At 42.8% G+C, this 12270-nt stretch overlaps 1 protein-coding gene across 1 annotated transcript in view; it reads right to left on the bottom strand.

Annotated features, from left to right (window-relative positions):
- Positions 1-11757, bottom strand: part of DNAJA1 (DnaJ heat shock protein family (Hsp40) member A1) — a 15216-nt gene extending 3459 nt beyond the window's left edge. The window contains exons 1-7 of the mRNA XM_042448921.1: positions 11585-11757; positions 7767-7912; positions 6750-6927; positions 5791-5895; positions 5456-5683; positions 2724-2838; positions 963-1078 (exon numbers count right to left, since the gene is read on the bottom strand). Of these exons, the coding sequence (XP_042304855.1) occupies positions 963-1078; positions 2724-2838; positions 5456-5683; positions 5791-5895; positions 6750-6927; positions 7767-7898 (874 nt within the window). The 5' untranslated portion in view covers positions 7899-7912; positions 11585-11757. The remainder of the gene's footprint in view (positions 1-962; positions 1079-2723; positions 2839-5455; positions 5684-5790; positions 5896-6749; positions 6928-7766; positions 7913-11584) is intronic.
- Between the last annotated feature and the right edge of the window lie 513 nt (positions 11758-12270).

The raw sequence follows: 12270 nt of genomic DNA, 5'->3' as shown, positions 1-12270 counted from the left end.
ACAAATAAATTATATTATTATTATTAGTTGTGACACATAAGGACCACGAATATAGATCCACTAGATATGTTACTCCAGGTTATGCATCTGCTTGTCTGATCCTGAGTTCTGGACGCTCTCTAGAAAATATGCATGTTATGAATGATAGATTTTGTGGATATAATTTTTTGATGGCACTAGTAGTCTAAGACAGTTATAGAATCTAATGTTGTAACCTCCTTCTGGCAGGGCTTCCTCTCTCTCACCTCCATCTGTTGATTTCTGTCCAGCGTGCAGCATTACATCTTGTCGCCACTCTGACCATATTTCTCCTCTATTATCATCCCTTCACTGGCTTCCCTTCCCTTTCCATATTCAGTTTAAGCTCCTGTTGTTGACTTTTAAAGCCCTGCATAGGCTGGCCCCCCTCCTTATTTATCTGAACTTCTTTCTCCTCACCTTCCCACTTGTACCCTCCGTTCTGATAGACAAGCCTTGCTGTCCCAGCCTAGGATTTCCATTGCCCTTTCCTGGATTCATCCCTTCTCACTTGCTGCCCCTCACTCCTGGAACCCCCCTTCCCCCATGAACACAGGTCTTCACTTCTTTGACCAGTTTCAAAACCGAGTTGAAGACTATATTGTTCAGGGAAGCGTTCCCAGGCACTATGCGATTGTTTATCCAATTGTTATCCAAGATCTGATATTTGATCTTTTAAATTTGTTATCTGCTTTTTTATCTAATTCTATCTTATCTATTGTTTTATATGTATTTTGTAGAATGTACACCATTGGCAGGTTACACTTTTATCGATTTTATTGATTGTATGTACAGCACTGTGTAAATCTACAGTGCTATATAAATAAAGTATAATAATAATAATAATAATTAATATATTGGCTTCATATTTTCAAACTGTAAGGGATTCTGCCAAATTTTACCATATATCCAAGATGTGTTTTGGCAAAGCAATATATACTTACCAGGATGAGAATTGATGCTTATAGTTCGATTATCTAGCATTGTAATTGGTTTTTGAAAACCGCATAGTGCCTCAACTAGTTGTAAATCCATGGACATGACCAGGTCTTCATTTCGTCTGCAGAAAAAGAAAATGATCACCTGTAGAACTGTAATGTATCACAAATGGTAATGGAGAGCAATTCTAGAAGAACATAGCACTACGCAACACAGTAGTTAAGAGAGATGGTACAGATCTGAAAATTAATTATGACAACAATGAAAAAATTCTCTTTATTTTTAGAAGGCACTCTTATTCTTGGAGGATTAAGGGTGCCCTAAGGATTCTGTAAGGCGATATCAATTCAGAGCTTATTTTGATCTCGTTTTTCCCCATTATCTATCACAAAGATATGTAGATTTAAGATGTTCCGTGCATCAGCCACTTTATGTATAGTGCTACAGCGAATCTCATTAGAGAGTTGTACAATACCTGTCACATGCCACTGCAGTTTATGAAGGCATCATGTTTTGATTAGGAAGAGGCTACAGATGCTAGCAGGTTTATAACTGAAGACCTATAGGCACTTACCAATTGACAAAGCTGTACACTGGCTAAGCTTACATTCAGATATTCAAAGGTTCAAGACAACCAACTCCAGTGGTAAGCTTTCATAGCATGGATTTGCTTTGGCTGTCAATATTTTCGCTCCCATAAACTCTAATGTATGCTACAGGATAGAGTCCTACCAAGCAGTAAGACATTCACAGATTAAATACTTGCTAAATTAATTAGTAATCCATGGCAGGCTATATTCAATGGGGAAGTGCTCTCCTGAGCTAAACAGGACTAAAGTGATCTTAAGTGATAGGTAAGTAAGTCAGGAGGTCTTGGAGCCATGTTTCAGGAACATTGTCAAATTTCTACAGGAGAAAAAAGCCCATTTTTTCTTTAAGAACAGAGTACATGAAGTGTACATCCCTTGTCATCAAGGACAAGCATGCTTCTAGAACCACATCTGTGCCTTGTTTTTAAACAGATTTTTCAACAGCAAAGGGAAGGGGTGTGGTAAACGGGATGAAGAGGTTACATGTGGTCCATGCATTACATCCCTCAGTGCTTTTGAAGACTAGGTCATTTCCATTCCACTTTTTTCTTAAAAATGCAGGATTCTTCAAATATTAATGAACTTTGAGAGCTATTCATTATCTCAAAGCTTAAATTGCACAAAACTAAGTTTTTGAACTGTCTCCCAAATATAATGAGCACACATGCATGCTGCCACTGCTTTTCAAACAAGTTCATAATACTGTAGCATTGTTTCCTGAGTTTTAGCTTTTCTACATTAACTTTCAAGAAAACTAGACTGTTTCAGAGGTTTAATAACTAAACAGAGAATAGTGAGGACCTGGAAGAAAGTAGGGTGTAAGAAGAGAACATACACAGAGAATTTGTGAATTTGCAGGATATATAAGGGCTAGCAAGTGAACAAAGTTAGAAAAAGGAAATGAGCTAAGCCTAGAAAGAGCCACAAGGACAAGAAAGTATGAATGATACAAGCACAGGATGGAGTGGGAAGAGAATTACAGCTTTCTGATACATAAAGGGTGTTCCTCTTACACCACTGATCAAGGAAGTTATCCAAGGTATGATTACAGACCAGGAGCAGAGAATGTCTGGTCTTGTTGTTGGGCTACAACTCGCATCAGTTCCCTAGTCAGTAAAACCAACATTTGGAGAAGGCATGAGTTTTGGATGGTCATGTGTGTCTGATCCCAGTTACCTTGTAAACATAGAATGGTCCTTTTGATCCAAGACAATAATGATATCTCCTGGCTCCAAGCCTGGTTCCTGGTCACCTTCACCATGGAAAGTTATCTTCTGGCCATCTTTCATTCCTATTGCAAATGTTCAACATAAAAAAATCAAAAACAGTGTGCGAATTCTACATATTTTAACATCTAACCATTAACCTATAATAAAATTAACCCACAAAATTATATTCTGTACTGTTACATGAGAACGGCACAATGTGATAGTATATATTACTCTCTAAGTAAAATTGTTCTCATAAAGTGCTCCTTTTTTGTCTGACTTGCCAGATCTGCTTTCAGCATGTTATACATTGCATTTTACGTATGGCTTTAGGTTTACTTTTTTGGCACCATTTTATATTGCTATTTAACTTTTGATACACAGTGCCTCAATTACCTTCACTTTCAACTGGAAAAATAGAATACCTTAACATAGTTTTCAATGCTTTTAGATAAAAAAAGCAATGTTTTGCTTACATCCAAACATGTTTTCCACAATAAAATGGCAATCAAAAAAGGAACAAAAGCACAGGAGCTCCATTCTCTTCTGTGCAGGAAACCTGTCACCATCTCTAACTACAGAATGGCTGGAATCACTGAAAAAAAAATATTACCTAGCACACCTTTAATCTAGAAACTGAACTGCAAAACAATATAACCAAAAATCCTTAAAAACAGTAAAGGGACAGATTCTTGAAGCTTGACAGCATTATAAACTATTTAACTTTTTGTCTCAATACTTATAACATCTTGTGATCAAACTGTACAGACTTAGGTTCAGCTAAATGGGTCAAGGATAATCAGAGTGACTAGAGTGTTGTGCAAGAGATAGGGAGGACAGAACTATTTAAAAAAAAGAGACTGGAAAACACTTCACAAAGTTCTTCCATAAATTTGGGATACCTAATGTTATCCTAGAAGTATTATGGAACTGTTGTTCTGGCTGCCATTTTGGCAGTTAAAAACACTTGGTATTTGGTACACTAGTTGTGGAAAACATGTTCTGAAAGGTGAAATGCTATGTTGATTTTCTAAAACCTCTGAAAATTATGTTACAACAATGTGCTTTTGGTTGTCATTTTATTTACTGATTATTCTAATGCCACAGAGCTCCACAGATCTGTTGGGGTCCCTCCATAGGATATATTAGTTGCCTTCCCTGATATAGTGCAAGACTGCTATGCTCCATGTTAGGGAATTATGCCTCTTGGCAACTTAATTCTAAACTTCAGCAATCTAGCACTGTACCACAATTTCCCCACAGAACGAGCAGTAAAGGCTAAAAGATGGGCAAGCAAGATCTTGCTTATCTAGGTCCAAATCTGAATCAAAGATTGAATGAAATGGAGGTAGGGAAGAATGGGATATTGCTAGAAGCAATGCTGATTTTACAAGTGAAACTCCAGGACAGGTTATTAGTTGGATTTGGAGGAACAGTATGTTTCTCAATCCTCATCAATCTCCCCCAGGACATTTCAGTTTGTCTCCAACCTCACATTTCCTACCAGGTCGTTTGTACAGGCTAATGCTACCCTTCTCCCACACAAGTGATGTACAGCTATCCAATGGCCGTGGTCCATGGATAGCAACAACCATGCACAGTTTTTGATGCTCATGGTTTGGCACAGCCCTACAACTATTTAGGCAGTTTTGGGGCCCTAGAACAAGTCCAGCTCTTCCTTCCTTTACTGGGGTAATCAGAAAGCCTTACTTCACTAGGTCTAAACTGGACAGGGAAGGTGAAGATGCACTGATTTGTTTCAATACCTGTTGAAAGACTGGAACTTGTACCAGATTGAAAATGCAGACAGAACAAAAAGAGCATACTCAATTGCTGAGATTAAAAGGCTCAACAGAGCCATGTCAGCTTGTCCTTCATCTGCCAAATTTCAGAGGTGCAGCATGTGACTGGGACAACGACCTGCCACTTGGGGCAAGGGCAAGCTCTAGTGACTGAATGCATTTGTTTGGCCAAAGTTTGGCCTAAATTTGTCAAATATTTAAATCTCATTAAACTTTCCCAACTATAGGCTGACTGATGACACTTTCTCGACAGTATGGAACCACTAAGTTCACTGTCAAAAGTAACTACCGTACATTTCTCCATTGTACAGGCTCAACAATTCTACTTCCCCAAATTATCTTTGGTGCACAATTTAACAGAAATGGCTGGTTAATATACTTTCAGATTACTTTTATTGCCAAGTAGTCTGCAACAGCAGTAGCACTCACTACTCTCAAACCACCTTTTGCAAGTTCCAAAATTCAGTTTCTCCATGATTCCCACAAAAATTATGTATCTCAACTATATTTAGCAGGTTGTTGTTGACTCAGCCTGGCATTCCTCCGTAGGTGATTAAAATTAATACCCAGCTTGTTGGGGACAATTAACTTATACATTGTTAACTGCTTAGGGAGGGCTTAAGTGCACTGATAAGCGATAAAGAAATGTACTTGCTATTGTTGTGCCTTCAAGTCATTTCTGACTTATGACAACCCTATCATGGGGTTTTCTTGCCAAGTCTCTTCAGAGAGGGGTTGCCATTGCCATTCTGAGGCTGTGAGAATGTGACTTGCCCAAGGTCACCTAGTGAGTTTACACAGCCGAGCGGTGATTAAAACTCTGGCCTCCTAGTCCTAGTCCAATACTCAAGTCACTACATCACACTGGTTTTCTACAGACCCAAAATAAGATACATACCTTTATCAATGTGAACTTCAAGAATTTTCTTCTCTCTAACAATCTTCCTTCCATTGCAGCTTTTACATCTGTCCTTGGGACTGATGCGCTCCCCATGGCCCTGGCATTCCATACACACAGACTGGATTTGCTGAACCATTCCAGGCCCTATTTGGTGAATCCTTATTTGCATGCCTGTTCCTCTGCAATTAAGGCAGCACTCCACTGCACCCTTCTTGCCACCTCGGCCTGCAGAAGAACATAAAGGGGAGGGGGGAGAAAAAAATGATGTACATGCTTCCCCCCCTTGGATGTGAATTTCCACTTGATTAACTGAAATTCTTGTACCAACATACCTTCGCATTTGTCACAAATCACATTCTTTTGTAGAGCAAGTTTTCGTGTGGCTCCATTGTACAGATCTTCTAAAGTTACTGACAACTGATGAACAACATTTTTGCCTATGAGGAAAATTGTATTTTTGATTACCAATACTCCAAACAGTTTCAGTTCTGATTCTAATTTGCTTTGCTTTGGGAAGTCACTGTACAGAGAGACCTTGACAAGGAATATAGCTAGATTAAGAAGGGTCAACAGGTCCTCCCACAAGGCAATGTGAAGGAGAACCATGCTGCTTGACCTTTACTGAAAGAGAAGGCTGATCCAACTGACACACTAAGGTTACAATTATCTACTATAATGGGAGAACATAATTAAAACTCAGTAGAAAACCTCCAAGTAAACATGCACAGAATCACACAATTAGTAATCTCATACAGAATGCAATACAAAACGTGTATCTAATGTGTTTTGCAATCAGTGTTGCCAATTTCAGGGATTTTTGAAAGCTTTCAGGGCCATTTGGGGATTCGCCACATTTCAGGTAAGGATTCTGGGAAATTCAGCCTTCGGGAAATTCAACCTTTCCGCCCAAAAAACTCCCAGACAAAAATACCTTCCCGCCCCAAACAAACCTCCCCACATACCTTCCATCCTGGAAGTCCTGCCCCCTTTAGCCTTCCCATAGTGCCTTGCATGCTCCCCAACCTGGAAGTCCCACCCCTGACTTAAGTCCTGCCCCCATTCTGGGAAATTGGGGGCCATTCCGGGAACCCAATCAGGGAATTTCCTTCGGGCCTGACTGGGAACACTGTTCGCAACACAATCTCTATCACTTGAGGTGTATCATAAATAAATGCAGACAACATTGTCTTAATATTTAATCTGAAGAGACATACCTTTTACTTTAACCAAAAATTGTTCAGATGAACTACAAACACTTCTGTAAAGTATTTCAAATGAAGTTGTACATTACCTCTCCTCTCTCTTTGCATTCTCCCACCTCCTCCAAAGAACATATCAAATATATCCATGGGTGATCCAAAGCTGCTTCCAGTACCACCCTCTTTAATGGCTTGTTCACCACCTTTATCATACAACTCTCTTTTCTTGGAATCAGAGAGGACTTCATAAGCTTGAGAAATCTGTTTGAACTACAATAAAGAAAAATTAAAAAAATTAGAAAACTGTCATTTTACAGAAAATCATTTGCATCACCATAACATTTACTTATCACCACTATATCAGCTTAAAATTGCACACAAACCTAGCTCATCACACACACACACATATATATATAGCAACTACAGCAGGATGGCCAACTTTAAAAAAATGTCATGCATTCTTTTACCCAATGTTTGAAAATAAAGTCAAGTTTTTCTCTTTGTGAGAAATTACTGGAGTAATGCTCTGGGTTGTTGGGTTATTTTTAATATGAAACCTTGACATCCTTACATTTGGATGCCTCTGAAAAGCAAAGACACCTTTAAGAAAGTGAAATGAAGTTGTAAGTCTTTTTAAATGCATATTTTTGCTTCACAGAAAAAAACCAGGTTGTTATAAAATTATAAAAAAGTGGCTATGGATTAATAGCTTGCCATTTAGCAACATTAATTCTCTGCTGTAACTCCTCTATGCTAGCAACCGTTAACCTGGAATAAAAATTGTATGTTAAACACATAATGCAGCTGCAGCAGAACACTTCTAAAAGACAAAAAAATACTCAAGGTACTACCTTTCCCCAGGTGTTCCACCCCATTTTCCCCATGTTAACAGGGAAACTCTGCAGTGAAAATCTGAATACCTTTAAAATCTGAACATCTGAAGAGGCCTATTAAGTTTCTCATGTCCTGGAGACAATACAGATAGATAAATCTGATCAGCACCCAACCCATTGCAAATTCACAACTACAAAGCAAGAATATCATAGACACAGCAATCTTCACTAAGCTAATCAGCAAAACATTAATAAGGGAGTGGACTTGAAACTTGCCTTTTCACCTTCATTAGGATTTTTATCAGGATGATATTTCAATGCCAGTTTCCTATAAGCTTTTTTCAGTTCCTCTTGGGAAGCATTGGGCTTTACCCCAAGCACATCGTAGTATGTGGTCTCCTTCACCATGGTGTACCTATTATCTGGAAGGGGGGAAACAATTAAAATGTTAACAGTCCAGTCCAACCCTCTATATCCATGGATTCAAGTATCCACAGCTTGAAAATATATAAATTCCAAAAGGCAAATCTTGATTTTGCCATTTTATATAAGGGACACCATTTTACTATGCCATTCTGTTTAATGGGACTTGAGCATCCATGGATTTCGCTATCCATGAGGGTTATTGAGAACCTAATGCTAATGGATACTATGGCGCGTTACAGACCGCTGGATTGCGGCAGTCTGCTGCCGCCGTCACTTGCACCGTCCGGGAGCCACAGCCTTTAAATGGTGCGGCTCTTGGACGCTGCCGAGGAAGAGCGCGGAAATCGCGCTCCTTCTCAGGCCCCAGAAGAGGCGCCGCAAAGCGCAAGGGGTGCATTTGCGGCGTCATTTCCGGGGTGACACATGCGGACGCAACGCGTGCAGCACATAAAGATGGCGGCTCCTGTGTGTATAGGGCGCTGCCATCTTTACGCCCCCGTCACGTGCTAGGGGTGAGGCCGGTATGGACGCTAGGTCCTCGGCCAACCCCTAGCACGTGATGGGGGCGTATTAAAGGCCCGTCTATAACACGCCTAAGAGTCCACTGTAAAGGTTACCTCTATGCCAGATGAGTCACTGGTACCTCTCACCACCCTATTTCTTTAACACAGTATTCAGAAAGGGATGTATGGCCAAAATGCCAGACAGACCCACTCCATACCTTACATCTCTCATGTACGCCTTAAATGGATTCTCTGCACAATCAGGGCTTGCCTTTCACCCCTTCAATTCCCAGTGCCACCTCAAAATGCAGGAATCCAACCATCCTGATATAGGAGAACCTGGAATTCTTCTCAAGTGTGAAAAGAGCCTATTCCCACTTCACAAGGCTTTCAACTCCCATCCCCCCACAAGTCCCAGTAGTTCCTCCCCCGATTTACACAGCTCTGTTTCCTAACAACTTGGCAAACAGAAGCCCCTTATCGTAAAAGGGACTCGCTTCCTTCGCCTCCTCCCCCACTTCTTTTAATATGTGTGCATCTTGTTTGCCCTTTTAAACGGATGCGTGTTTTAACTGTTTGTGTCTTCATGCATGGTGGGGGATTGGACTGGATGGCCCTTCTGCCCTCTTCCAGCTCTAGGACTCCATGATGTTGTTTGTCTGTTAATTGTTGTTGTTCTCCACCTCGATCCATGGGGAGAAGCAGGTAAGAAATAAATATCATAATTGTTATTATAATTTCAAGTGTCAAAAGGGCAATTTCCTCCTTCACAAGGTTTTCAACCCTGCCCCTCCAAAACAACTCCTCCCCCGATTTACACAGCTCTGCTTTCTACCATCTGGCAACGAGAGCAGGGTGACCAGAGATCCTCCTTTTCCTGTGCATGTCCTACATTTCAACCTTCTGGTCCAAGAGGAATTCCAAAATCTCCTCCATTTTGAGAATGACTAAAAATTATGAATTTATACTTCTGTGAGTGCCTTTAGTTTTTCTTTGGTCACATCCTCCTTAAGTGGATGTTTCTTGACCACCTCACATTTTGAAGTGCCTTGTTCTTCTTTGTGGTGAGGAAGACATCTGGTCACTCTGGATATGTCCTACACACTTCAACCTTCTTCCAAGAGGAATTCCAAAATGCCCTCCATTTGGAGCATGACCAAGAAGCATGGATTCACATTTGCATTCATTTGGTCATGCCCTCCATTTTCCTTGAATGCTCTACATTCTGCAGTGCCTTGTCCTCCTTTGCAGTGATGACATCCGGTCACCCTGCCCCTGATTTACAAAGATTTGTTCCCTACCGGCGGGACAACAGAGTATTACCTCCTCCCCTCCTCTTTTAGTAACAGCACACTCCCTCCACCTGACAGGAAAAGGGCACCCACGGCATTTCCACACCCTACAGACAATGGACATCCCCAGACGTCCCCCTCCCCTTCCACAGGCCCATGGCTTTGCTTCCAAGGCCTCCAAAGCAAAGCCGCCTTTGCCTTAATGGGGCCGGAGGACCCTCGCACCCCATCCACACTGGCAAAAAAAACCCCTCTCCCCATCTACCACTCTTTCCTTCCCTCCCTCCTTGAGGCTTTTCCTGCCCTCAGGGTGGCCAGGCATCCTCCTTTCCCAGGCCATGTCCTCCATTTCAGCTTCTGGTCCAGGCGGAATTCCGAAAGGTCCTCCATGTCGAGCAGGACTATGAAGCATGGGTTTATTTATCTCTATGGGTGGCCTTTAGCTTTTATTTTGTCATGCCCCCCATTGTTTCTTGAGCGTCCAATATTTTGAGGTGCCTTGTCCGCCTTGGTGGTGAGGACGCCCTGAATACGTCCTCCATTTCAACCTTCTGTCCAGGAGGAATTTCAAAACGTGCTGCTTCATTTTTGAGCAGGACTAAAGAGCATGTTCAGGGTGACTAGAGGTCCTCCTTTTCCAGGACATATCCTACATTTCAGGCTTCTGGCTCAGTGGCAATTGCCAAAGGCAATTTTGAGCAGGGCCAAGAAGCCTGAATTTACATTTCTAGGAGTGTTTTGAGCCTTTTATGTGGCAAATGTCCTCCATTGCTTCTTCAATGCCCTACATTTTTAAGGTGGAGAAAGGACATCTGGCCAACCTAGACACGTCTTTGGTCCAAAAGGCCCTCCATTTAGAGTATTAACAAGCACATCCAGGCGTCCAGAGGCGTCCTCCTTTTCCAGGAAGTGTCCTACATTTCAGATGGTGCAGGAGGAATCCCCAAGGTCCTCCATTTTGAGCAGGGCCAAGAAGCACTAGTTTACATTTCTAGGAGTGTCCTGAGCCTTCAATGTGGCTCAAATGTCCTCCATCGTTTCCTCAATTCCCTACATCTTCTGAGGTGGAGAAAGGACACCTGGCTACAATAGACACGTCCTACACATTTCAAGGTCCTCCACTGAGAAATTCAGCAGCACAGTCAGGGAGACCAGAGGCGTCCTCCATTTAGTGTACGGAGGAGCACATCCAGGGTGACCAGGGGCGTCCTCCTTTTCCAGGACACGTCCTACAACCCAGGAAGAATTCTCCCAAGGTCCTCCATTTCGAATAGGGCCAAGGGGTACTAATTTACATTCCTAGGAGCGTCCTGAGCCTTTTATGTGCTCAAATGCCCATTATTGTTCCTTGAATGTCCTACATTGTTTTTTGAAGTGGAGAAAAAAGGGGGGCCCTGACCAGAGGCGTCCTCCTTTTCCAGGGCACGTCCTACAACCCAGGCTTCTGGTCCATGAGGAATCACTCCCCCCCCCCCTAAAAAAAGGTCCCCCATTCTGAGCCTGACTCAGAAGCATGGCTCTATATGAGGGTCCTGCTGAGCCTTTGAGGTGCTGAATGTCCTCCACTGCTTCTGGGAGGTCCTCCATTTCCTATCCCTCCACAAGAGGACTCCCTCTCCCCTCCTTTGTCCCCCACATTTTCTTCCCTCTCAGCTGCCCCCTCCCCACTTCCAACACTGGGCGCGCCCCCCGCCGCGCGGTCACGTGGCCCGCAGGTCGCGCGCGCCTCCTCGTGCGCGGGCCTCTCTCTCTCCCCCCCCCACTGCGCATGCGCGCTCTCGCTCTCTCTCGAGGGTCACCACCAACAGCCCAACCGTTGGTTCTTTTGTGAAAGACAGGAGAGAGGGAACCCTATACAAACGCACATACGTACCTCGTTTTCCTTTCTGCTTAAGGCAACCCTACTGTCTCCTTTCAGCCGCCGTCTCAAACCTTCGCCTTCTCTCTCTTTCTGACCGAAGAGACGTCCCAGACTTTTCTGGAAAGTTCCGAGCCGGTCTTCAGGTTCGGCAACATCCGGGGAGTTTCCTTCCTCCTCCTCTCTTTTAGAGCCAGTCCCCACCCATTCCCAGAAGCCCCGCCTCTTTCCCCAACTGCCGCTGCTTATTGGACGGCTGTCCTAGAGAGCGGTGACGTTTCAGCCAATCAGCCTCTCCGGGGATGACGTCACCAGAGGAGACTACAAATCCCGGTTGCCTTCAGGCTCACCTTCCAGGCTTTTTCTTTAGGCCCGAATGTGGGGGGAAAAGACTTCAAGTCCCGAAATGCAACGGGAATGAAATCCCTCACAAAGAGAGCTTGGTGGAGGCAGGGCTAAAGTAAAATGTTAGGCCCTAAAAGCTATATCTGAGGAGCAGGGTATAAATACCGTGAATAAATAAACGCATACATAAATATATATTTAAGATGTCCGCTCTAAGACTCTGGGGATCAGGGTTCGAATCCTGGCTCGGCCATGGAAACCCACCTTGGGAAATAGTCACACTCTCTCAGCCTCAGAAGGAGGCAATGGCCAACCTCCTCTGGACAAATCTGGCCAAGAAAACCCCATGATAGGTT

This window comes from Sceloporus undulatus, chromosome 2 (assembly GCF_019175285.1).
Source record: "Sceloporus undulatus isolate JIND9_A2432 ecotype Alabama chromosome 2, SceUnd_v1.1, whole genome shotgun sequence".
NCBI lineage: Eukaryota > Metazoa > Chordata > Lepidosauria > Squamata > Phrynosomatidae > Sceloporus > Sceloporus undulatus.
The sequence above is the reverse complement of the archived record's forward strand: the minus strand, read 5'-3'. Positions and strand labels throughout refer to the sequence as shown.